At 36.6% G+C, this 27,963-nt stretch overlaps 1 protein-coding gene across 5 annotated transcripts in view; it reads right to left on the reverse strand.

The window, feature by feature from the left end:
* The window catches only part of EML4 (EMAP like 4), a 154,772-nt gene that overhangs the window by 40,489 nt on the left and 86,320 nt on the right, over nucleotides 1-27,963 (reverse strand). For all 5 annotated transcript variants that reach the window (XM_066378395.1, XM_066378398.1, XM_066378397.1 and 2 more), the window contains 7 exons: nucleotides 17,120-17,243; nucleotides 15,780-15,929; nucleotides 12,488-12,557; nucleotides 11,269-11,379; nucleotides 6,129-6,224; nucleotides 1,361-1,495; nucleotides 1,115-1,250 (listed from right to left, as the gene is read on the reverse strand). In XM_066378395.1, the coding sequence (XP_066234492.1) occupies nucleotides 1,115-1,250; nucleotides 1,361-1,495; nucleotides 6,129-6,224; nucleotides 11,269-11,379; nucleotides 12,488-12,557; nucleotides 15,780-15,929; nucleotides 17,120-17,243 (822 nt within the window). The remainder of the gene's footprint in view (nucleotides 1-1,114; nucleotides 1,251-1,360; nucleotides 1,496-6,128; nucleotides 6,225-11,268; nucleotides 11,380-12,487; nucleotides 12,558-15,779; nucleotides 15,930-17,119; nucleotides 17,244-27,963) is intronic.

The raw sequence follows: 27,963 nt of genomic DNA on the forward strand, positions 1-27,963 counted from the left end.
GGGACAAGGTAGGTACAGAAAAAATATATTAAGCAAAGCCCATGTAGATATTAAACACACACACACAATTAGATCTTTCCTAAGGGTGAGGATAACATTTTAATAATCAAACCTCTCTCTTCCCTCCCCACCATCTTAACTTTTCAAAAAAACTACCTCACATCTGTAATCCTTGCAGACTCTTTTATGACCATCTAACTGGGATAAAGGATTCTAGGCCACAGTTCTGTTCTCTTCAATGGTGAGCTCAACCAGTCTTCAGGATTCTTGGGGATAATTCACAAAAATCTGTATCTTTAATCCCCACATGAATTTCAAAGGCTTAGTAGATATTAAAGTATTGAGAGGAATTATAAAATATTACTTTTTAAAATTATATTTCAAGTTGTCTATTACTCATTTCTGTTACTGCTTTTAATGACAGATTCACTGACATCCATCTTTCTCCTTTTGCTTGCACTGCTTCTCTACCCAGGGACCAAAGTTCCTATCTTTCACAGTCTTGTACATTCACCATGACTGAGCCGTAAATACCACTTGTGCTGTGAAGGCTTCACAGAACTCAGATCAGGATGATTTCTCTCTTAATCTTTATACTTTTAAAATTAACATCTATCTATATCATCTTTTTAATTATTTTGTATTAATCTCATAGAAGGAAAGGGTCAGTAGAATCAAATGTAGGCTATATATGCTTAATAAATAAGTAAATATTATAATTTTAAAAATCACGATCAAGCCTGACCTGTGGTGGCACAGTGGGATAAAGCGTTGACCTGGAAGTGCTGAGGTCGCCGGTTCGAAACCCTGGGCTTGCCTGGTCAAGGCACATATGGGAGTTGATGCTTCCTCCCCCCCTTCTCTCTCTCTGTCTCTCCTCTCTCTCTCTCTCTCTCTGTCTCTCCCTCTCCTCTCTAAAATGAATAAATAAATAAAAAAATTAAAAAAAAAATCACGATCATTATCATGAAGAACCTTAAAAACATCAGGTATGTTAGTGGCTCTCATGTTGTTTCAGAAGCGCTCTCTCTCTCCTGGTCTGGGTACCAAATGAAACTGCAACACTATTATGTGTAAATTAAAAAGGAATGACGTTAATGTGAGAATACTGTACCTTTAGGTCCTTTCCCAGGTGTAGGTTCTATAGTAGTTTTGCTCCATATAAGTATAATTCCACCTGAGTCCCCAGTAAGAACATCTCCATTCCCTAAAAATGCTAAACATTGCACAAATTTTGGTTTTTCATATTTCTACAAAGAAAAAAATAAAAAATTTCAGCTTCCCTTTGGTATGATGATTATGCACATTCAAAAATTTAAAGATTAAAATTTATAATGAATTATAACATTCTGATCCTTACCCCAAAAATTCCCTGTTTTCTTGTTAGTGAATTGCCACTCCAGGTCCAGAAAAAAATATGAGATTTACCACATGTTATTATGGTATTTGCATCTGTTGGATGGAACTCCACAGCCAAAACAACTTCATTTGTTGTCTGTAGAAAGAAACTTGCAGATGAATGTGTGTTCTTATCTCCATCAAGTATCAATTATAGCTACTGATAATCAAACACAGAAAAAATATTTACAATATGCCTTTTCTTCCAAGGTCTATTTTCCTGAACATTTTTCTTCTTTTGTGTGTGTGTATGTGTGTGTGTGTGTGTGTGTGTGTGAGAGAGAGAGAGAGAGAGAGAGAGAGAGAGAGAGAGAGAAGAGAAAGAGATGAGAAGAATAAACTTGTAGTTGCAGCATTGAGTTGTTCATTGATTGCTTTTCTCATGTGCTTTAACGGGATGGGGGTGGGGGGCTCCAGCTGAGCCAGTGACCCCCTGCTCAGGCTGGTGAGCCTACACTCAAGCCAGTGACCCCGGGTTTTGAACCTGGGACTGGTCAGGCCTGAACATTTTTAACAATAAATTTTTATAATAATGATTTACGTTTGATGTCCTTACATTATTACCTCATCTTTTATACTATTTATATATATTAACTCTTCACTAGGAAGACATTTATACGAATTAGTTTGTTTAAGTTCTTGAACATTTAGGGAAAAGGACAATAAAGCTATCAAATCCAAGCACAATGTCTTAAAGACACTGCCCATTTGATTAAAAATGTCCTTTTTTCCCCCTATTGTTAGTGACCACTCATTCATTTAAGAAAATATTACTGATTTAGAGATTCATCCTTAGCCTATAGACTTAAAAAGCATATAGAATAGTCACTACCGATTCATATAGAAATGAAAAAGAGTTTTTATGCCATTTCCTCAAAAAAACTTAGAAAAGGTATGAATGAAGTTTAAAAGAACTGGAGTAAAAAAGGAAGAATAGGGAAGGCAAGAAAGTCCAAAGGAATAAAAATGACAAGTAGTTTTTCCACTGCAATTACTGATCTGAGGATTTTTTATTTTATTTTTTATTTTTTTGGTATTTTTCTGAAGCTGGAAACGGGGAGAGACAGTCAGACAGACTCCCACATATGCCCGACCGGGATCCACCTGGCACGCCCACCAGGGGCGACGCTCTGCCCACCCGAGGGCGACGCTCTGCCGCGGTGACCAGAGCCACTCTAGCACCTGGGGCAGAGGCCAAGGAGCTATCCCCAGTGCCCCAGCCATCCCTGCTCCAATGGAGCCTCGGCTGCGGAAGGGGAAGAGAGAGACAGAGAGGAAGGGGGGGGGGTGGAGAAGCAAACGGGCACCTCTCCCATGTGCCCTGGCCGGGAATCGAACCTGGGTCCCCTGCACGCCAGGCCGACGCTCCACCGCTGAGCCAACCGGCCAGGGCCTGATCTGAGGATGTTTTGAAAACACTGCGTTTCAGCATGTTCAGTATATCATAATTGAATTCTCACTAAATTGATGTTTTATGGTAAAGGCACCTACTCAAACTTAACAGTGAGGTGAAATCTATAAGCCTGTGAAGTTTACTGGTAGCTGGGGTTCACCTGCAGGGTGATCATTAATGTTCCTTTTTTTAAACTTAGCCAAAAACTTCATATGTATGGAAGCTTTTGGAAACCAACATGGTAAACATGGTAATCTTATACATAACGTGAGTAAAATTTAATACCTTTTATATTCTTATACTAATAAAATGACACTTGAAAGGACTGATCTAATTAAAAATTTTTCCCCATGGCTCCAATATTTCCACAAATTTTACATTTCTACTACAATTGGTCTCTACAGCCTTGTATAGGCACAAAAATAAAACCCAAACACTGTACTCTGAACATTTTCTCTCTGTGTTGGGTTATAAAAGAAAGGAAAAGAACTGTACCTTCTGTTGTTATATAGCTTTCCACAATGTTTGATATAACATTATGTATACCTAGCAAGTCAAAGTAACTTTTACAGATAATGTTAATTAGCGATGCAAAAATTAGTCACCCGTCGTCCAGTTTTTGCCTTTCAAAAACTGACTGAACAGTGCTAAGTTTTCACTTAGATAATATCAAAACTACCTGACAGTTGAATCTTGTGCCAAACTGATTTAATCAAGGGTTATAAAATTAAATATAAATATTCCCAGTATATAAACGTCTAGTGCTAGTGAAAAGATATTCAAGATATAAATTAAAGTGATCCTAGTTATGAGTGTAGCCTTATAGAATATTTTAACTTCTTTATTGATGTCCACTATAAAGTTCACAAATCCTAAGTATATAGCTTGATAAATTTTTACAACTTGAACACATCTCTGTACAGCATCTAGAGCGAAAAACAGAACACTATTAACATCCCAGAAACGGCTCAGATCCCTTTTCTAGTCATTATCCTCTCCCCACGCTCAAATAACCACAATCCTGATTTGTAGCACCATAGATTAGCTTTGTATGTTTTATTTAAATGGAATTACACAGAATGTATTTCTTCGGTTCTGGCTTATTTTATCAATATTACATTTGTGAGATCCATTGCATGTTGGTGCATATATTGCAGTATATTTGCTCTAGTTGTTATATAGTATTCCTTTTTAGGCCAAGACCACATTATTGATTTATCTACCCACCTATCGATGGGTATTTGAATAATTTCCTTTGGGGGGGCTACTATTATTTGTGATTACTTGTCTTTTGGTCAACACATGTATATACTTCTGTTGGGTTTATACCCAGAAGTAGAACAGGATGGGTCAGAGGTTATGTATACGCATATGTTCAATTTTAGAGGGTAATGCCAAATGGTTTTCCAAAATGGCTGTACCAATTTATATGTTCAGCAGCAGCTTGTTACTTTACGCCCTCACCAACCTTCATGTGCTGTCTACTCTTACCCATTCATGGTTCCACATATATTCAGCTCATCAATATTTATAAAAGTCACACTCAGATTTTGACTATGCTGAACATATAGGTCAATATGCAGAAAAGTAACAACATCTTTTTATCAGTGTCTTGTTTTTATTGTATATTCCTTCTTTCACTTAGGTCTTCTTTAACTTCTGTCAATAAGGTTTTGAAGCTGAATTTTAAACTTACATAAATTAACAAGTTCTGTATCAACTCCCCAAATCCTTGGGACTTCAGCAAGGAATAGAGCTCAACTACAGTAAAGCAGAATAAGGTCAATACATACAGAGAAGCTAAGAGGAGAGACAGAGAATTAGTGATCCAGCTCCTGGATCAATTCATTCCTATTGCAAAATCCCCCTATGACCTTCACTGGAGGTTTTTTTTCCTCCTTAAATAGAACCAAAAAGTTCTTTTTAAGATAGCTTTACGTGTTTTGCAGTCACTTGCACTGGGAAGAGTTCTAACACAGACATTTGGGATAGAGTTTAGAGAACCTGCTGACTATGAGAAGCAAGGAACAAGGAGTCATATCTATCTTGGGCAGCTAAGTGGAATGTGTTAATCACTGGGAGGTGAAGCTGGTTGGGAGCTAAGAAAGATGATTAGAACACACTTGGCTCTGTTGGCTTTGGCTTTGACTTGTGGGATAGGATGTTCAAATAAAGATGCCTGGCAGACAACAAGAAATGTAGGTTTAAATCTATGAGAGGAATCTGGGCTGCAGATAAACGATGTGGAATGCACAGATGGTAACTAATTAAGTCTATAACTGAGTATACCAACATTTAAGGTTCTGGAAAGGAGATCAGGAATGGGCCCGTCAGAGGAAAACCACAAGACGTCATCTGTTAACCTTTACTACAAAGGATCAAACTTCATATTGCACTTTGGTATAATTTCCCTATTTTTCAATGTTAAATTACTCTGAATGATGGCTAAAAGAATAATATGTATCTTCATTTACATTTCTTTAAAGTTTAAGGTTTCCTGAAATCTCAAATTCCTTTCAAGTACAATCAAATCTATTCTATTTCTTTCAGAAGATTAACTTACACTATTTGAAAAACATAACCTCTTTTAGACCAACAAACTGAAAGCCTGAAGCTTATACAGAACAAAACTGCTGAGACAGAGAGAGTGTGCGTGCAATTGAAGAGGAATGTGATGTTATTTAAGAGTACAGCAAATATGTCATAGGCTTTTTTTAGTCATCCTGTCACTTTGAATCCCTTTGAAAGCCTGTCAGAGGGAGGCCATTTCTGACCCATGTGAACCCAGTTGCAATGCTAACTTTACATTCCTCTTTCACAAGTTATAGCCTGATCCACACAAAGGATCAACACTATTCATAGCAACTATAAAATATGCTGTAGAATTTTATGTAATAATCCAACAAACATAGTTAAGATGAAAAAGCTTACCAATACATGTTTTTCAGTTATGTCAGTCATACTCTCATGATTGAATTTTTCCTTCAGATTTTTAAAGCTTTAAAGAGTGAATAAAGTGACAAATTTTGTTTAAAAAGTGTCAGTAGCCAAGTAGAGTATTAAGTCTTAATTTTGAAATTAGACATCCATCTATTCTGGCTTTTGAGTAGTGCAATGTGTCTGGAATACCACTGTTATTGGTTAAAGATGCTTGACTATTTTATCTTAAGAATGCCAGAAATGGTGTTCTTACAACCATAACATGATGACAAGTCAACAAAGAAGAATGTAGCCAGCTGGTATGCTCCTGCAAAGTAAGGCTATACAATATACTTCCAAGGATCTGCAAAACAAATAATGAATTTTAAAAGATAATTCGAAAAACTTTTTGTCTTACCTTTATTTCTGCTCCTTTTGACTTTCTCTGCCAGTCCCACACAGTGAGCATGTGCTCATTGGAGTCATCAATAACACACAAATGAACGCCTGAATCCTAGAGAAAAGTCAATGAAAGGCATTTTAAAATTTTCTGATAAGGCTGAGTTTCTAAGAACAAATACTATATTATTAAAACTGCCAGCATTAAGATAATCCAAAATCCTTTAAATTTATGAATCCTTGAAATATTATGAATATACTACTTACTAAGGCTATATTTTCTTCAAAAATATATATAATAAAGGTTCTTTAAAAAAATATTTTCTATTTTTAATTTTTTCCCTAAATTGATTTCTACTTGCCATCTAGCCACTTGTATTATTCAGAGTTGGCAAATAATTCATTTTTTGGATGCTCTACCCCCTTCTACACTTTATACTTCCCTCCAGCCTTCTTGTATTTAAAGTATAATAAAAATCAGAGCAGAAATAAATGAAATAGAGAACAGAAAAACTATAGAAAAAATCAATAAAACAAGGAGCTGGTTCTTTGAAAAGGTCAACAAAATTGACAAACCCTTGGCAAGACTCACCAAGGAAAAAAGGCACAGGACTCAAATAAATAAAATCCAAAATGAAAGAGGAGAGATCACCACAGACATCATAGATATACAAAGAATTATTGTAGAATACTATGAAAAATTATATGCCACCAAATACAACAATCTAGAAGAAATGGATAAATTCCTAGAACAATACAACCTTCCTAGACTGAGTCATGAAGAAGCAGAAAGCCTAAACAGACCAATCAGCAGGGAGGAAATAGAAAAAACTATTAAAAACCTCCCCAAAAATAAAAGTCCAGGCCCAGATGGTTATACTAGTGAATTCTATCAAACATTCAAAGAAGACTTGGTTCCTATTCTACTCAAAGTCTTCCAAAAAATTGAAGAAGAAGCAATACTTCCGAACACATTTTATGAGGCCAACATAACCCTCATACCAAAACCTGGCAAGGATGGCACAAAGAAAGAAAACTACAGACCAATATCTCTAATGAATACAGATGCTAAAATTCTAAACAAAATACTGGCAAACCGAATACAACAACATATTAAAAAAATAATACATCATGATCAAGTGGGATTCATCCCAGAATCTCAAGGATGGTTCAACATACGCAAAACGGTTAACGTAATACACCATATCAACAAAACAAAGAACAAAAACCACATGATCTTATCAATAGATGCAGAAAAGGCTTTTGATAAAATACAACACAATTTTATGTTTAAGACTCTCAACAAAATGGGTATAGAAGGAAAATATCTCAACATGATAAAGGCCATATATGATAAACCATCAGCTAACATCATATTAAATGGCACTAAACTGAAGGCTTTCCCCCTTAAATCAGGAACAAGACAGGGTTGTCCACTCTCTCCACTCTTATTTAACGTGGTGCTAGAAGTTCTGGCCAGAGCAATCAGACAAGACAAAGAAATAAAAGGCATCCATATTGGAAAAGAAGAAGTAAAGGTATCACTTTTTGCTGATGATATGATCCTATACATCGAAAACCCGAAGGACTCCACAAAAAGATTATTAGAAACAATAAACCAATACAGTAAGGTCGCAGGATACAAAATTAACATACAGAAGTCCATAGCCTTTCTCTATGCCAACAATGAAATATTAGAAAACGAACTCAAAAAAATAATCCCCTTCACGATTGCAACAAAAAAAATAAAATACCTAGGAATAAACATAACAAAGAATGTAAAGGACCTATATAATGAAAATTACAAAGCATTGTTAAGGGAAATCGAAAAAGATACAATGAGATGGAAAAATATTCCTTGCTCTTGGATAGGAAGAATAAATATAATCAAAATGGCCATATTACCCAAAGCAATATACAAATTTAATGCAATTCCCATCAAAATTCCTATGAGATTTTTTAAAGAAATGGAACAAAAAATCATCAGATTTATATGGAACTATAAAAAACCCCGAATAGCCAAAACAATCCTAAGGAAAAAGAATGAAGCTGGGGGCATTACAATACCTGACTTTAAACTATATTATAGGGCCACAATAATCAAAACAGCATGGTATTGGCAGAAAAATAGACACTCAGACCAATGGAACAGAATAGAAAGCCCAGAAATAAAACCACATATATATGGTCAAATAATCTTTGATAAAGGGGCCAACAACACACAATGGAGAAAAGAAAGCCTCTTCAACAAATGGTGTTGGGAAAACTGGAAAGCCACATGCAAAAGAATGAAACTCGACTACAGCCTGTCCCCGTGTACTAAAATTAATTCAAAATGGATCAAAGACCTAAATATAAGACCTGAAACAATAAAGTACATAGAAGAAGACATAGGTACTAAACTCATGGACCTAGGTTTTAAAGAACATTTTATGAACTTGACTCCAATGGCAAGAGAAGTGAAGGCAAAGATAAATGAATGGGACTACATCAGAATAAAAAGTTTTTGCTCAGCAAGAGAAACTGATATAAAAATAAACAGACAGCCAACTAAATGGGAAATGATATTTTCAAACAACAGCTCAGATAAGGGCCTAATTTCCAAAATTTACAAAGAACTCATAAAACTCAACAACAAACAAACAAACAATCCAATAAAAAAATGGGAAGAAGACATGAATAGACACTTCTCCCAGGAAGAGATACAAATGGCCAACAGATATATGAAAAAATGCTCAGCTTCATTAGTTATTAGGGAAATGCAAATCAAAACTACAATGAGATACCACCTCACACCTGTTAGATTAGCTATGATCAACAAGACGGGTAATAGCAAATGTTGGAGAGGCTGTGGAGAAAAAGGAACCCTCATTCACTGTTGGTGGGACTGTAAGGTAGTACAACCATTATGGAGGAAAGTATGGTGGTTCCTCAAAAAACTGCAAATAGAACTACCTTATGACCCAGCAATCCCTCTACTGGGTATATACCCCCAAAACTCAGAAACATTGATACGTGAAGACACATGTAGCCCCATGTTCATTGCAGCACTGTTCACAGTGGCCAAGACATGGAAACAACCAAAAAGCCCTTCAATAGAAGACTGGATAAAGAAGATGTGGCACATATACACTATGGAATACTACTCAGCCATAAGAAACGATGACATCAGATCATTTACAGCAAAATGGTGGGATCTTGATAACATTATAAGGAGTGAAATAAGTAAATCAGAAAAAAACAAGAACTACATGATTCCATACATTGGTGGAACATAAAAATGAGACTAAGAGACATGGACAAGAGTGTGGTGGTTACCAGGGGTGGGGGGAGGGAGGACAGGGGGAGAGTTAGGGGGAGGGGGAGGGGCACAGAGAACTAGATAGAGGGTGGCGAAGGACAATCTGACTTTGGGCGAGGGGTATGCAACATAATTTAATGACAAAATAACCTAGACATGTTTTCTTTGAATATATGTACCCTGATTTATTAATGTCATCCCATTACCATTAATAAAAATTTATTTAAAAAAAAAAAAAAAAAAAAAAAAAGTATATATATCCCCTTGAGGTGGGCATGTAATGTATATGACCTCATAACTTTGTTCCTGTTTTGATAGTTTGATGGAACAAGCTAAAATTAATGACTATTTTAAAGTTTGCCAATTTTAGCTTTTCATGATCTACATGATTTGTATTACTATGAATAAACAAAATAAATAAAATCATAACTAAAATCTTTTCAATTTATTTTTCCAAAACAATTTTCTTTCACATAATTTAAGTCTCCTAGTTTAAGAAAAAGAACTATGGATAATATTAAAAAACTTTTTCCTACTAGTATTTGCAGCACATGTCTTAGATGTCAATGGAACAAAGAAACACTGCAGTGAAATGGGAGTAGAGGAAGGGCGAGCTCTCTTCCCTTTATCTTTCTTTTAGCCCATACTGGAATGATTACCTAATCTAGAAAAAGTCAGAGTAGGAGCCAGTCCAAGACAGGCTTAACATTATACTGTAACAGAGGTAATCAACAAGTTTCTGCTACAGAGATTTTAGGGGAAAAAAGAGGTAGTAAAAGTATTTCCTTTCTGTCTTTTTATCTCCTTTTTTAAAATGCCTTTCTCCCAATTCCTGACTCATTTGACCCTTGACATTCAGAGTCTTCAAGCTAGCCAATCCACCCAAATTTATCTTTCTGTTATAAACACGTCCTTTGCTTCTCCATGTTCCACAAAACTCCCGTAATCCAGACTAATAGCTGTTGACAGCTAGGAATTGAAGACATGATATAAATACACAAATTTATTCTAAAGTATGAAGGGGACCAATACAATCTGGAGGAATATTTATATCTGAAACGTAGGTCTCTTACATAGTCTATAATAATTACATATAATTCAAGGGTGAATAGAACATTTAAATGAGTAATATCCTATTTTATTTTCCTCTCAGAGTAAAGCCTCAAGGATTAGGTAAGACTGTAAAGCAATGAATTTTAAACTCAGGGCACAGAGGAGAAGCGCCCATCTGCTTCTCCACCCCTCCCCCTCTCCTTCCTCTCTGTCTCTCTCTTCTCCTCCCGCAGCCAAGGCTCCACTGGATCAAAGTTTGCCCAGGCGCTGAGGATGGCTCTGTGGCCTCTGCCTCAGGTGCTAGAATGGCTCTGATTGTGGCAGAGTAACGCCCCAAGATGGGCAGAGCATCGCCCCCTGCTGGGCATGCCGGGTGGATCCCGGTCGGTCACATGCGGGAGTCTGTCTGACTGCCTCCTCGTTTCCAGCTTCGGAAAAATGCAAAAAAAAAAAGAAAAAGAAAAAGAAAAGACAATTATTTGTTCATAAAAGGCCAAGCTTCATGTCTGTGAATTCTCTAAATAAAATAGAGCTCCATTGTTCATTATGCTTGTTTTAATTTTACACTATGCATGTATTCCCCTAACCATTTCCTGAACTACACCAGACTTCTCTTTCAGGACAGAACAAAATTAATTATAATTAAGTATAATATCCTGGATTCATCTAAACCAAAGTACTTAGGTTAAAATGCTGGCCACAGTTAACATCTCATGTTTCAATTCAATCATCACTCTATATGGACACACACACAAAACTGGCTTCTTTGTGCTGCTTGCTTACTCCTTTAAAAATTGTTACTTACTGCTTTTGAAAAATCCAGGCATCCTACTCCACGCTCAAAAGTCCCAAGTCCAATAATCTGCAGTGTGGATAGACTAACTGAGTCCCACACTCTGACATGGGGTTGCAGAGGCTGCAGAAACAAGGGGAAAAACACAAGATAGCAAGACTAATTGGTACATGGTAGATGCAGGTAATTACCACTACATCATAGAACTGTTTGCTGTCTTTAAAAAATTAATAGGGTTGAATAAATATCTAATAAAATATAGCTACTACATTTAGACATGCCCCCAAAGAATCTTGAGCAGGTATTTTTTTCTCATACCATGAAAATAAGGGCATAACAACAGTGATAAAAGCAGCAGCAGCAGATGATTTATTTCCCAAGTGCCAGGTACTGTGGTTCTAAGTTTATCAGAGGTATTAATTCACTTAATCTTCACATTTCTATGAGCAGGTGAGAAACTATTAACAGATAAGGAAACTGAGATACAGAGATTTAAATAACTTGCCCAAAGTTATACAGCTATTAAAAGGTGGAGTGAGGACTCAACCTAGGAAAATTTACTCTGGATACCATTCTTTTAGCATTACCTTTATTCCTGGAAAAATAACACTTTTTAAAATCAGTGTTCAATAAATTACTAAGCAAACAGTTCTTAAAACAGAATCTGGAATCTGGAACCTGCAGGGGTCTTATAAGTCATCAAGTATAACCCATCTAATTCCTTTTCATTAAAGAAACTGAAGCCAGAGAATGCCACAAGTCAGTCAGATACCACTAACCAGTCACCATTAATATTCAGTTAATTACAAATTAGAGATCTGCTATTAAGCCTATTTTTGTAATACTGACTATAGTAACTGAAAAATTTCAGTGTTATCAGTGCTACTCATGTAGAACCAAAGGGTGCATCCATTTAGGGAAATTGAAGTACCTCTGGCAAACATCAATAATTTATTCAATGTTAAAAAATAAATAACAATCTTACCAGTCCTCTCACTTTTACAAGTGACTTTTAGGGAGAAGACTTTTTTTTTAGAAAAAAATATTTAAGTAGTATGATTCTTTTCTGTTTTTTGGAATGTTCTTACAAGCTAGTATTTTTTCCCTACTTATACTAGCTATCTTAGTAGTTAAATTTTAGAAGAATAAAATGAGATATAACAAAAATGACCATCGATCCCATTCTAACAGCAATGTCACTAGGTACAGAAGGAATAAAACTGCCACTTACCCTTCCATCTTTATCCACTCCAGCTATCTGTCCAGTTGCAATCCTAATTTTGTCAGGATGTATAGCAAGGCTAAAAAGCAGCATTAACAATAATTTTAAATACAGGGAACAAGTGAAACAGCAGAAATAAACCATAGTATCAACATTTTTCAAATACTTTTTCTCATCATTAAAAAAATCTCACCGTGACCTATTTGTTTTCTTTCTTTAGCAAATTAGATAAACATCAAGTGTCAAAGGATTTTTTCTAAGTTTTTAGCTGTACTTTTTTTGTTAAACTTAACAAATTAATAAAACACTAATTTGAAGAAAATATTTATTCACAACCATGGCATAATAAATTTAACTGTTTTTTTTTCTTCTTCTTCTTCTACCTCCCCCCACCCTCGTCCCTGCTGGTAATCACCATGCTGTTGTGTCTATGATTTTTTTTTTTGCTTACTTCCTTCACCTAAACTGTTTGCATTTGTTCAAGTTACTTTCTAGTCCTGCACCTATGTTAATATACTCACATGGTTTTATTACAGGAAGATGCATAATACATTGTGATTTTAATCTATTAAAACAAGCACGTTTTCACTTTGCTCCATAATCCTTATACATATTATTAATTTGACAACTCTCCATTTCTACTTTTTTATAAAGGAACACAACGGTGAACATATTCACACGTAGTGCCTCCAACCTTTTAATTTAGCTCTTAGGCTAAACTCTTATAGGTCAAACTTGGGACAAGGATCTTTTAAGTACAAGTTGAAAACTGTGCAGCATATATACCTACATTTTTCATGATGAACATATGAGTATCAAGCAAAAATTCCATATCTAGAATCTTCCTACATCTTGCAACTAAGGGGCAAACACAACCTGACTTTTTTGTTCTTGGTATGTAGTACTCACTGCTTTCCAAAAGAAAAGTATCAATTTAAACTATCACAAGAAATAAAAATGTTTTAAAAGTTTCACTATAATTTCCCCAAATTAAGAATTGTATCTTTAAACATGCCTTGATAATACAATTGGTATAAATAATATAGTTTTAATTTCTTTGATTACTAAGGAGGCTAGAGTTTATTAATGTTTATTTAACTATTACTATTTCTTCTGAAATAGTTCATGTCCTTTATTGAGGTCAACTATATACATTAAAAGTAACTAAAAATATAACATATTCACATTTTGCCATATCTTTTAAAACACATTTTACAAAGTAAAATTTCTGGAGTTCTGGTCAAGATGGTAGAATAGGTAAACACTGTGCTCACCTCCTCCCACGACTGCATCAAAATTACAACTAAATTACAGAACAATCACCCTGAGAACTACCTTAAGACTGGCTGAATGGAACTCCTATAACTAAAATACAAAAAAGAAGCCACATTGAGACTGCTTACAGACAACTGTATTTTCTAGTCAGACATACATATACAAAGGTAAAATTTCTGGATTAGGTAACACATCTGCATGGCTCAAATATCAAAAGCTATAAAAAGACACACTGAGAAAAATCTCTTTTCAACCCTGCCCCATCTTCTAAGCTCTCATCTATAGCTCTACTATCTCTACTGCCTGAAACCCTAACCAGGTAATCGCTATAATCAGTTTCTTTGCATTAATAATTCTGGAAAATGTTTACATTTCTGGAAGCCAAGATAAATACTTCTTTTTTTATACCTGGTTAAACACTGTGCATATTTTCCTGCTCTGTAAGCTTTATACTTTGTTGTATATATACTTTTCAAAAAAATTAGGGAATATTTCAAAATAAATATGAAGCGATAAAATATCCTGTTAGGGATCTTTCCATATTAATACACAAAGAGCTTCCTCATTCTTTTGTTATAGCTGCATGGAAACCTATAGGTACTTGACAGCTTCATTAGTCTCCAACTACATGTCATTTAGGCTGTTTCTAATCTTTGTTATCACAAACAAATTGTAATAAATAATTCTGTACATGTTATTCTTCTAGTATAATAGGCAATATTTTAATCAACTATAAACATTTAACAATATTTATATAATATTCTAATAGGAATATATTATTTTTTCTGATAAAGATACAGTTGCAAGAATAATACATAAAGAAGCTTTTAAATGTTGGAAAATAATGAACTTTAGCAATAAATTTATTAAACTTAAAATGTAGCAATTGAGTAATTTTAAAACATGCCTAAACATTTAAAAGTTCTCAGATTTTTACAGTGTGACACCCTATGGGAGACTTATGATCTTTATTCAGTTATGATTTCTTTCTCCAAAAGGAAAATCCTCAAGTCCAAAAATTATCTGCATAGACTAAATCCTCAATAAATATTTAGTAACCAATAATCATTCTCAGGTATCAGTAAAAGTCTATCATGTCCCACAAATATCTGATATGATAGGCCAAAAGAAAAGGACCATAAAAAATCTGAGAGCGGAAGAGGTCCCAATCAAGATTTAAAGGTGATGTGTTTTATGGCTGCCAATATCACAGCTACCATTTTGGAAGCTTGTAAGTCCTTTTGTCCTTTTTAAAATATATTCTAGGCCCTGGCTGGTTGGCTCAGTAGTACAGCATCAGCCCAGGTCAGGGCTCCCTCTCCCTCTTCTCTCTTTCCCTCCTGCACTCATGGCTTGATTGTGTTGGAGCACATTGGCCCCAGGTGCTGAGCATGGCTCTGTGGACCCTCTGCCTTAGGCACTAAAATAGCTCAGTTGTAAGCATGGCTCAATATAGGCAGAGCATCAGCCCCAGATGGGGGTGGGGGTCCATCCCAGTAGAGGAACACGCGGAGGTTTCTCTATCTCCCCATATCTCACTTGGAAAAGAAGAAAAATAATTTAAAAACTAAATAAAATATATTCTATAGAATGCCTATAATATCCTGAAATTCTGAGCTCTTGATTAGAAATCATGTCTAATTTAAAAAAAAAACCCACAAAAGCAAAAAACACAGCCTGACCAGGCGGTGGCGCAGTAGATAGAGCCTCGTACTGGGACACAGAGAACTCAGGTTCGAAACCCTGAGGTCGCCGGCTTGAGCGTGGGCTTATCAGGCTTAAGCATAGGGTCTCTGGCTTGAGCAAGGGGTCACTTGCTCTGCTGTAGCCTACCCCCATCCCCCCCCGTCAAGGCACATATGAGAAAGCAATCAATGGACAACTAAGAAGCTGCAATAAAGAATCGATGCTTCTCATCTCTTTCCCTTCCTGTCTGTCCCTGTCTATCCCTCTCTCTCTTTGCAAACTAAATAAATAAAAATGAGAACATGAAATTAAAATGTGAACAATGTTAAATGATACCAACCATTTCACACAGTCTGTATGACCCAGGTAGTGTCGTTGAGTTCTCTCCTCATAATTAAATAGTACTACTACTGATGCTATGAAATAAACTATTTCCCCAGTAGGAAGAAGGTAAACATTAGCTCGACAGTCTTTTCCTCGATAACCATATCTTTGAAAGAAAGAGTCAAGGTTTTTAACAAACATAATTCTCAAGGTATTAAATAACTTTTTTCAAGGATATTTAAGGGAATGAGACTGGCATATTGCAAAGAGGACTATACTGGAACTCAAAAACTCATGTCTGCTAATGTCCCTGAATCTTAGTTCCTGCATTCACCAGAGAAATATATTTTGAGCTCCATATGTAAGGCACAGAGCTTTACAAACCAATTTGGGGCCTACGGCACTGGAGTTTACGTTCTGGCAAAGATGACAAAAATAAATTCCAATTATACTAGAAATTGTGGAAAGAAAAATAACGGGATGCTAGAACAATCATAAAAGGAGAACCTAATTTAAATGGAGAGAAGAAGAGGGATCAAAAGAAGGGCTAGCTGAGAAAGTGACATTTATGCCTGACCTAAATGATAAATCAGAGATAGCTAGGCACAGTTTGGCAAGCAGTGTCTGTTAAAAGTTAAAGGGAATTACATGATTGGTGACATTTCCCAAGCTAATTTCTGCCAAAAGGAGAGAATGGTTCAAGGGGTGGGGGAAGAAGACATAGGAGAATGGAGGCAAAAAGCAGAGGTCAAATCATTAGCTCCCTTCTGCTTCAATGTGACTTTCTTAGAGGCTAAGAGAGGGAGAATTAAGAGAGCACCATTTTATACGGTAATTTCTTTAAAAAGTCTGGCTGAGAGCAGAAGTTAATTCTGGAATTAAACAATCTTGTTACTTTGAACTCTTAATAATTCACATTATTTCACAGGTTACAAAATACTAGCTGACATTTTCTTATTTAATTCTCATAATAGGCCTATGAGGTAGGGGTCATTAACCTCTTTTTATAAGTGAAGAAAGTAAGGTTCACTGGGGGTAAGTGGCAGAGCCAAGACTCAAATACTAGTCTTCCAAATCCAGTTCTCCAAGCCTTTTCTACCACATCACAAACACCTGCCATCATGCTCACACAATACTGCTTGCCCCATTCAAAGACATTAATTTTGGTGATTTTAAACTGCTAACAGCAAAACATGTGAAAGAACCAGAGATGACATCTCTTTACTTTCTCAAGTATGTAGCTGTTATGCTTATTATTACATTTAACTTTCTGGCATAAAAACTGTTTTGGTAGATGTTAGGCAAACTGATTTTTCTTAAACGAATCAAATTGGCTGTCATGGTAGAAAAGGATACACCCACTCCAGTTTGAGCTTCTCAGGAGGCAGTTCTGTTCTGATGTCATCATAGTTGTCAACATCAGAAGGAATAAACATTGTAATTGGCCGACCTCTCATAAACATTTTAACATAGTCTCCTTCTGTTGAAACACAAGACAAAAATTAAATCAGATGTCTTTTCTGAATAATTACAGAATAGTGGATTATTAATTTGATACAACAAAAATAATAACAATAGCTACTACTTCAGAGTTCTAGTCTCATTATATATCTTTTTTTTTTGTATAAGATCTATTCTAAATCATTGTAGTTATAAACTATTGGTCATTTCCTTAAATGAGAGTAACTATTTCCATAACTAAAATATATCTGGATAAATTGACATGCTTCAATGAGGCCAGGATGGCTGAGGTAGAAAAATACAGAGGAAAATAATTTTGTCATGGAAGTTTCTCTAACAGTTGCAAAGAATAAAGAAATTATCAGGGTAGACAACAACCATGTCTATCTTACACTAGTCGATCAACCTACTAATGCTTAATAACTTATGAAAACATGGCCTCAAAACATACCACAAGGAGAGAAGTCAAAATCCTCCTAAATCAGGACTAAGAGCTCTCCTACACGGAGCTGTGAGCAGAGCTGGGAGTGCAAGAGTACCATTGTCTCTCACTTTACAGCCGTGCCTACAATCAGCCTTGGGTCTAAGCAATTAAATTCAGTTATAATAAATTTTAACATTTTAAAGATAGTGCTAGGAAACACTTTCTAATTAGCAGCATCGATTCTAAAACATCTTTTATTTATGTAAAACAGTTGTTTATAAGATCTGCAATAGTCTAAAACTAAAAATGTCAAAAAGACAACTCTAGAGTCAAATCATTATTTATTATACACCTTTTACAAATAGACACAATATTTCACTTAATAAACAGGTGAGATTGTTTCTTATGCCTTAAGAAAAAAAAAAAAGAAACCAAATAAATCAACCCTCACTGGCCCCAGCATTCCCATCTACATACAGATAGGTTTAATAAATGTTGACAGTGGTTGTGAAATGGTTACAAAAGAACCTAAAAGAGAAGTAGAAAATAAGGGACTGAATACAAAGCACAGGGAGTGCCTAGCATTTGCCAGCTTGTCTGGTGTATTATGAAAACAGCATTAGAAACAGACTGAAAATGTGGTCATCAACAGGAGCCCAATACAACTGGAGAACCTCTAATAATGACCTAAGCTGCTAAGGAGAGCACATCACAATTCAATAGTTTATGTAATGCGAACCATAGAAGGAGGAAAGATAAATTACTTTGCTAAATGTCTAAGTATTTTAAGTCAGATTTAAAAACTGCTTGTTATGGGTGAGAAGTTCAAGTTATTTTTATTATTATTACTCACAGTGTGCTCAGCCTCTAAGATCTAAGAACAGGCTAACACCTCCCACGCCATGATTTTAACACTACATGATGTATATCTTTACTACCTCCAAATCTAAGAGTGGGCTCTGCTTCCTGATGATTTTTAGCATAGCTGAACTTTGATAACGAAATGATTACCAGTTGCAACTATTTCCCTTCAGCAATAATGTTTATCTATATCTCTTTGTCCTTTTTAAATTTTTTTTTGCAGTTTATTTTCTTATCAATGTGAATTTATTATATAATTTTCACTCTGTTTTTAGAACATAAATTCTTAAAAGCACATATCCTGTCTTTTGGAATTTCTCCCAGAATCTTTGATCACAGGTGTATACCATAAATGCTTTCTGAATGAAAAAATAAAACATTTACTAGATGCTTCTATTACCACTTAAAAGTTGTATGTCCAACAAAGGGAATCGGATAAGGACAGTTTCAAAGAAAACAAACAAACAAAAATGCTCTCCTTTGCTAACAGAGGAAACTATTGTACTGATTTCTTAACTGTTAAGCAGAACAAGCAACTAAGTAAAAGCAAAGGAAATACCTATGTAATGCTTGTCAACTTTTCTAATACAATATAAAAATGGCAATGCATGTTAGGATAAAATGCTTTCCCTGCCTGTAAACTGGCAGTGTGTATGCTGAAAGTCAGGCATGTAACCTAAGCACTGCAAACAATTTCTGGAACTGAGAGGGAGGCAATACACGATAGTGGAAAGAACATGCATGAACTTTGGAAAAACACTAATCGAGACCCTACTAGCTGTGTGACTTTGGCATCAATTTCCTATCACATAAAATACTACTACCTGTATTATAATTGATTAAGTAAGACATCACCCTAAATTATGAGACCCTTGATGAATATTTATTCCCTAGAAATAGCTTATACTACAACATTTTAACACACCATAAGATCCCTTCATAAGTTTTAAAGTTGAGTGTCCTCAGAATAATAAGTACAGGCAAATAAGCTGGAATTCTGCTGACTCTATTATGTACACTTTAAAAAGTCACAAATTCAATACACACAGGTCCAGGCAGGAAATGAAAACTGAGAGCAGCGGGAGAATAAAGGATGATTAAGGGGGCAGTTAGGGGACTGGCATACCCCATGTGCCACCTCAGAGAGGCGGCGACTAGTCAACTCCATGGATGATGTGGGCCCAGTGTTGCTAGATCTTCTGACTTTTCAAGAGAGGTAGAAAATCTGTAATTTATTGTGAAATCTCCCAATTTAAAATGTTTACTCCTTTGCCAAAAAAGGAGAAAATACCATGTGAAAACACACCTTTGACCTGCATATAGCACACAGGTCACTAGTCTTCAACCTCTTTTCTTTTTTTTTAAGAAGATACCCTTGGCCCTGGCCAGTTGGCTCAGTGGTAGCACCTAAGCCTGGTGTGTGGATGACCTGGTTTGATTCCCAGTCAGGGCACACAGGAGAAGCGACCATCTGCTTCTCTACCCCTCTTCTCTTTTCCTCTCCTCCCCTCCTGCAGCCATGGCTTGATTGGAATGAGTTGGCCCTGGGTGCTAAGGATGGCTCCATGGCCTCCACCTCAGGTGCCAAAAAATGGCTCCAGTTTCAACAGAGCAAGAGCCCCAGATGGGCAGAACATCGCCCCCTGTGGGCTTGCTGGGTCAATCCAGGTCAGGGTGCATGCGGGAATCTGTCTGTGCCTCCCTTCCTCTCACTAAACTTAAAAAAAAAAAAAAAAAAAAAAAAAGACAGCCTTTACCTTGGGAATTAGATAAAATATATAAATGAAGAAGAGCCTCTTTCATCATCAATCATGAAGAGTCAAATTCTCACTGCAGACTTTATCCTGAGGCTGACAGGCTTCTTGATCTTATAGTCAAAGGACTTTATAGTCAGTTTGCTTATTTTACCCAATGCTTCTTTCTGCATGTCCTCACTACCATGAAAGTCAAGGGGATGGAATGGGCCATGAGACTGGTCAAAGAAGAGTGTGAAATCTGTAACATTTTCTGGTGGCCCAGAAAAAGAATGTAAGAAAAATTATTAAACTATTTCATGATAACTCTTAAACAGTATAGGGATATCAGTATTCAATAATAAAGCTGCTGCTTACTGAAATATAATTAACTTCAACATTTTATCTCCTACCCTGGCACCATGAAAATTCCTGGGACTGAGAGGGAAGTGATACAGTATAGTGGAGAGAACAGAAGCTCAGGGATAAAGACTGCCCTTCGTTTACATTTCAGCTTTACCACTTACTAGCTTATTCTCCAATAATATATTTTTAATTGAATATGATCAATGATAGCTTAATTATAAAGGAAGAGCTTCTGTGGGATATTGTTATTAAAAATACCACAAACACCATTCATTCATTTCTCTAGACACATATAATGTAGGAACTGAAAGAAATCTTAGAGCTCACTAAGTCCAATTTCCCACTTTTACAAAGAAGGGAAAACCAAGGTTCCTAAATGTCAAATGAGTTTCTAGACTGTATTCCAAAAATTTGTCTATTATTTAGAACTTGAGAAACAAATATTTTATTCTAAAACTATATTCCATATCCATACTGTTCAAAATGACAACCACTGGTTTTTGTTTTTTTATTTTATTTCTTTTCCTTTTTGTATTTTTTTGAAGCTGGAAACGGGGAGGCAGTCAGACAGACTCCCGCATGCGCCCGACTGGGATCCACCCGGCATGCCCATCAGGGGGCGATGCTCTGCCCATCCGGGGTGTTGTTCTGCTGCAACCAGAGCCATTCTAGCACCTGAGGCAGAGGCCACAGAGCCATCCTCAGCGCTATGGGCCAATTTTGCTCCAATGGAGCCTTGGCTGCAGGAGGGGAAGAGAGAAACAGAGAGGAAGGAGAGGGGGAGGGGTGGAGAAGCAGATGGGTGCTTTTCTTGTGTGCCCTGGCTGGGAATCGAACCTGGAACTCCCGCATGCCAGGCCGATGCTCTACCACTGAGCCAACCAGCCAGGGCCAGCCACTGGTTTTTGAACACTTAGAATGTAGCTAGACTAAATTGAGATCTGCTGTAAGAGTAAAATACATATCAGATTAGGAAGACTTAGTATGAAAGAAAGTAAAACCTCTCTATTCAGTAAATTTTTAAAATTAACAATGATATTCTTGATGAATGACAGACTAAATTAAATATATTAAACTTAACCTTACCTGTGTTCTTTTTACTTTTTAAAAGGTAGCTACCAGAACATTTTAAATTAGACGTTTGTTATACATTATATTTCTATTAGACAATACTGTTTAGACAAGTGATGAGGTCCTTCGGCTAGTCCACAGAAGTTCAATTATCTGACAATACAGCTTACTTATAACTCAAATAATACTAGCTTGAGCTCTATTCCAACAGTAGGAAAGGAAGAGTAAGGTCATGTTTCTGTTCTATTATCTTTGAGAAGAGTGAATGCTAGCCAAAATTTTGAAATAGCTGATGCTATCCTTTATAACCTTCTCACACACCTCCTAGCACTCTGTCTTCATTCTCCTCAGGCTTTGCTAACTTTCTACATTAGCATCTCCCATAGGCTGTCCTGTCCCCCAAAGTGTCAGTGTTCAAACTGCAAAATGATCTTCATATTCCCTAATCCAAACTTTGTGGGAGACTTATCTCAGGTGTTCTGGGAAAAGTATTGCCAAAATGATTCATACTGATATGCTTATCAAAATTTGTTAATCTTTCACAGATTATAAGAAAATGAAAGGAAAAGTTCAGGCAGAGTGGAAAAGAAAGTTACTGCTGGGCAACTGTGCTACAGGAACAGTTGCTTCACTTCCTTTTTTCACACCTTGCCCTATTTCTGGACTTAGAAACAAACAAAAACACAGCCTTTCAAAGGCAACAGCAGAGCTTCATGGGTTTGAATTATGATTCTACTTATTTGTGTAATGGGTACTGCCACCCACAGAAAACCTCCTAAATTTTGAGAATGCTTACAAATTTAAAGCATCTTTCTCCTCAAGTTTTTCACTTTCAGAATACATAAGTTTTTTTGCCATCTTTAGAACTAAAGAGCCCACCAAAACTGGAATGGAATACTACTCAGCCATAAGAAAGTTATTAAAGAGAACCTTAGTGTTGTCTAGTATAAGCCAAACTATATATATATGTGAGGAAACTGAGGTCCAAGGTCTCAGAGTCTCAGGAAAAAATTATCAGATGAACAAAGTTTCAATTTTTTTCATAATTTCTTTCGGCAAATGGAGTTTGAGCTTCTCCCCAACTTACACTCAAAATTTTAATCTTATAGGGTTCTGATTCTTTTTTTTAAAATTTTTTTAATTTTTATTTATTCATTTTAGAGGAGAGAGAGAGAGAGAGAGAGAGGGAGAGAGAAAGGGGAGAGGAGCAGGAAGCATCAACCCCCAAATGTGCCTTGACCAGGCAGGCCCAGGGTTTTGAACCGGCGATCTCAGCATTCCAGGTCGACGCTTTATCCACTGCGCCACCACAGGTCAGGCGATGGGTTCTGATTCTTTAAACTTCTATGGAACAGGTCACTTCATCCCTAATTAGGTCTCCTTCTTACGTGCTTTTTTTTTTTTTTTTCTTTTTCCCCTGAAGCTGGAAACGGGGAGAGACAGTCAGACTCCCGCATGCACTGGACCGGGATCCACCCGGCACGCCCACCAGGGGGCGACGCTCTGCCCCTCAGGAGCCTCGCTCTGTTGAGACCAGAGCCACTCTAGCACCTGGAGCAGAGGCCAAGGAGCCATCCCCAGCGCCCGGGCCATCTTTGCTCCAATGGAGCCTCGCTGCGGGAGGGGAAGAGAGAGACAGAGAGGAAGGAGAGGGGGAGGGGTGGAGAAGCAAATGGGCGCTTCTCCTGTGTGCCCTGGCCGGGAATCGAACCCAGGACTTCTGCACGCCAGGCCGACACCTTACGTGCTTTTAACTATACCACTTTGCTTCCCTTTCCTAAGTGAGGCGCCTAATGAAGCTTCTGTTCCTTAGAATCCATCTGTATTGGTTAACAAATAACAAAATCCTACGCACACACTGTCAATTCTTCCTTGCTGCTCCTTAACACAGCAAAAAATCTTGTCTTGGGGATCATGTACTTCCAGATTTTTCTGCTCATGAAATTCTTTTCTCCAGACAGCCACATATTTTCCACTCACTTTCTTCAGGTAGCTCAAATATCACTTCATCAGAAATGTCTTCCCTAACCACTCTCTATAAAACAGCAGTTCTCTACTCTTCTTAGTCTTTCCCAATATGTATTACCTCCTGACATATTATCATCTGCTTCTTATATGCAGAATATAAATACCACAAAGTTCAGACATTGTACCTGCTGAATCCCCAAGTGTCTAGGACAGGTCCTGACAAAATAAGCACTCAATAAGTATTTTTTAAATGAATGAATTTCTAAAATGTGCGTCTGATAAAGAATACAGAAACATGTTAGAACTGGAATAGCTTTTAAAATGACAAAGTTACTTAGAGTTTTCTTTCTCCAATTCTGTTAATGATTTTGTATTTTACATTTTTAGATTTGAACAACTGTTTGGCTACAACAGAAGGATTAAGACAGTTTGTATTTCAAAATAACTTGTGAAGTACTTTTCATCTGAAGCCATTTTTTAGACAGGTAGCTAATAAGAAATAGTCAATTATACCTCAATTTTCTAAGATAGAACAATAATTATTCTTCCTTTGAATACACCAGTAGCTAGAATATTACCACACTGATCTGATAGTTAAGCAAGAATGAACTAATCTTAAAGCAGTGAAACCAACTATAAGGAAGTAAGAGTGTTATTTGGTGACTGATGAGTTCTCTTGTCCTCAATTAAGCAGATTTCTCTCCAGTAGGTTCTGAGTCATTAAGGTTCTCAACATGATCAGACAATTAATTTTTTAAACAGCCCAAGTTTAAGATGCTACAAGGGAAAAATGACTAAAGATTATTCAAGCCTAAAAAAAGCATAACATGCAATAACTTGAGAGCAATCAAGTTCTGCTCTAAAATGAGGACTTGTGACACTTATTTTCCATATTTTAAAAATGTAAGATTCTTGATAACTATTATAAGGATGAGCTTATAGGCTGTACTCATTTTGCTTATTACAAACTTTGTCAGACTATTATCTATAAGGTCTACCGGAAAGTCCTGTCCATTTCTGGAATAAAACAAAATACAAATTTTTCTTACCGTCAATAAACTTTATTAAATAATATAATTGCCATTATTATTAATGATTTCTTGCCAGCGTGAAGGCAATTTGTATATCCCATTTTTGAAAAATGTTTTATCTTTTGATGCGAAAAATTGAACCAGTGCTTGTTTGATATCTTCTTCATTTTTGAATTTTTTGCCCTTCAAAAAATTTTGTAAGGACAAAAACAAGTGATAGTCGGAGGGTGCTAAGTCCAGGGAATATGGTGGATGTGACAGACATGCTTCTGTAGCATTTCTTCCTTGTTGAAATTCGTAAAAATTACAGTGGCGTAAATGAACTTTATCAGTAGCCATGGGTACACTATCACTTCACACATAAGACTAACGTGAATCAACTTTGTTTTAGTTAATTTGCTACGTCAGTATGTATACATTAAGTGATAAAAATAGAGAGGCACACATGCGCCAAATAAACATGTGCTTATGTGTCGAAACTTGTTGTGATAGAAACGGACAGGACTTTCCGGTAGACCTTATATTTTCCCCAATAGATACTTTTATGAAAGTGCTTATAAAAGTGTAGTCCCCCCCCCCCCAGTTAGCTCAAAAAACTTTCTAATCAATAACTCATCAAATGAATAGTATGTACTAGAACCTAACTGCTACATCTAACAATAAATATTCCTATAGAAAAACTTATTCACAGTTTAACTTGACATGCTAAGTCTTTCCTCTTATGATAGGAGCAGAATGCACCAGAAACAGGGAGAAGACTAATGAAAATGGTTTAGGCTTCTGGGATTTGAATGTTGATAAAAATCTAAGTCTGGCTTGACCAGGTGGTGGCATAGTGGATAGAGCATCAGACTGGGATGTGGAGGACCCAGGTTCGAGACCCCGAGGTCGCCAGCTTGAGCGTGGGCTCATCTGGTTTGAGCAAAGCTCACCAGCTTGGACCCAAGGTTGCTGGCTTGAGCAAGGGGTCACTCGGTTTGCTGAAGGCCCATGGTCAAGGCACATATGAGAAAGCAATCAATGAACAACTAAGTGCTGCAACAAAAAAACTAATAATTGATGCTTCTCATCTCACTCCATTCTGGTCTGTCTGTCCCTATCTATCCCTCTCTCTGACTCTCTCTCTGTCCCTGTTAAAAAAAAAAAAAAAAAAAAAAATCTAAGTCTGTAAAAGCCTCTTTTTAGTGGTATAGCCTGTCCTTCCACTCACACCTAGCCTTAGAGACTGCTCTGTGCATATTCTATTCCACCTCCTACTGCTTTCGTCCATATTTGCTTCCTATTGCCCTAGTGCTGATCATAACACGCAGTTTACAGCTCTTCTCCTACTCTGCTGTGGCTGAAGGACACCGGCCTTTGAGGTCAAGTCTTCCCTGCTACCCTTCACCTAAATGTACCAAATGTATATAAGCTTCTTCCTAAATCAAAGCAGATGGCTTAGAGCAAGTCACACTTATCATTGTCAAAAAAGAGCTAAAGAAATCAATAAATCATATTTTTAAAAGATTGTCTAAAAATGACAATATTTTGGATTAATACCTAAAGTATAAGTAAATGTGTTATAAAATATACTATGCAAAATGAATAACAAACTTTAAAAACATATCTGCAATTTTGGCAAATAAAGGTCATTTATTTAATGGTCATCCTTTCATCTTACTCTACACATTTGAGTGCAAGGATTTATAGCCAGACTCACATATATTAACTAAAATTAACTTTGTACTACATGCCAGGTACTATGTTTAAACACTGTATTATGTTTAATTCTCATAATAATCCTTTGAGGGTTTATTCTTGTCTCAGTTATAGATGAAAGAGAAAACTTAAGAAGATGAAGTAACCTCAAAGTCACAGCTAAGTAATGGTGCATCCAGTTACTGGACTCCAAAATATGTGTTTTAACATCTACACCAGGAGTCCCCAAACTTTTTACACAGGGGGGCCAGTTCACTGTCCCTCAGACCACTGGAGGGCCGGACTATAAAAAAAACTATGAACAAATCCCTATGCACACTGCACATATCTTATTTTAAAGTAAAAAAACAAAACGGGAACAAATACAATATTTAAAATAAAGAACAAGTAAATTTAAATCAACAAACTGACCAGTATTTCAATGGGAACTATGCTCCTCACACTGACCACCAGTGAAAGAGGTGCCCCTTCCAGAAGTGCGGCGGGGGCCGGATAAATGGCCTCAGGGGGCCACATGCGGCCCGCGGGCCATAGTTTGGGGACCCCTGATCTACACTACACTGCTCGATACACAGTAGAATAAGGCTTATAGACATCTCAAGTGTAACTGTCCAAAACCAAGCTCTTACTCTTTTCCATACTTTTACTCCTCCTTAAATGTTCCTTACCTTAGTCGATACCTCTTACCTAGTTGCTCAAGCTAGCTTTCATAGCTTCCTCTTTGTTCCTTATCTCTTCTACTACATTCTATTCCTAAATCACCTAGAATCCATCCACTTCTTTCTATAGACTCTGCCTCAATTTCAGTCAGGTCTGAATTATCTAACAGGCTGAAGCACAAGTATTCTCCCTGAAGGTACACTCTAGTGATAAGATTATACTGCAGATAGAATACAATTCATTAAAGTGGCAAAGAGTCTTGAATTCAAAAAATAAATCTAAATGCAAGCAACAATTAACATTATTAAATTCCAACCTCTAGGACAATCTTTTTGAGTTAAAATTCTTGTAACAGCCTCACCAGGTGGTGGCGCAGTGGAAAGAGCATTTGCCTAGGACACTGAGGACTCAGGTTCAAAACCCAGAGATTGCTGGCTTAAGTGTGGGCTCACCAGCTTAAGCGCATGGTCATCAGCTTGAGCATGGGTCACAGACCTGACCTCAGCGGGCTTGAGCCCAAGGTTGCTGGGTTGAGCACAAGGTTGCTGGCTTGAGCAAGGGTTCACTGGTTCAGCTGACACCCTCCCCTCCTCAGGCAAGGCACATATGCAAAGCAATCAATGAACAACTAAGATGCTGCAACTGAGTTGATGCTTCTTTGATCTGTCTGGCCCTCTCCCTCTCAAAAAAAATTTTTTTAATGACAGAATTCAAATTATTAATCTATATCCTTTTTCAACTTTCCATTCCATCCTTCTTTCCAGACGCTGGTATTAAAATCCTGCTTAGTGATGGTTCTGTAGCAAAACTCTTCCCTTTAAATACATTTATTTACCTACATACCTCAATAGTATTGAAAACTGTCACCAATTCAAACCACTCACTTATTATATACTAATCTTAAGTTTCTTTTTCCTTCCAATGAAC

Source organism: Saccopteryx leptura, chromosome 3 (assembly GCF_036850995.1).
Source record: "Saccopteryx leptura isolate mSacLep1 chromosome 3, mSacLep1_pri_phased_curated, whole genome shotgun sequence".
Classification (NCBI taxonomy): Eukaryota; Metazoa; Chordata; class Mammalia; order Chiroptera; family Emballonuridae; genus Saccopteryx; species Saccopteryx leptura.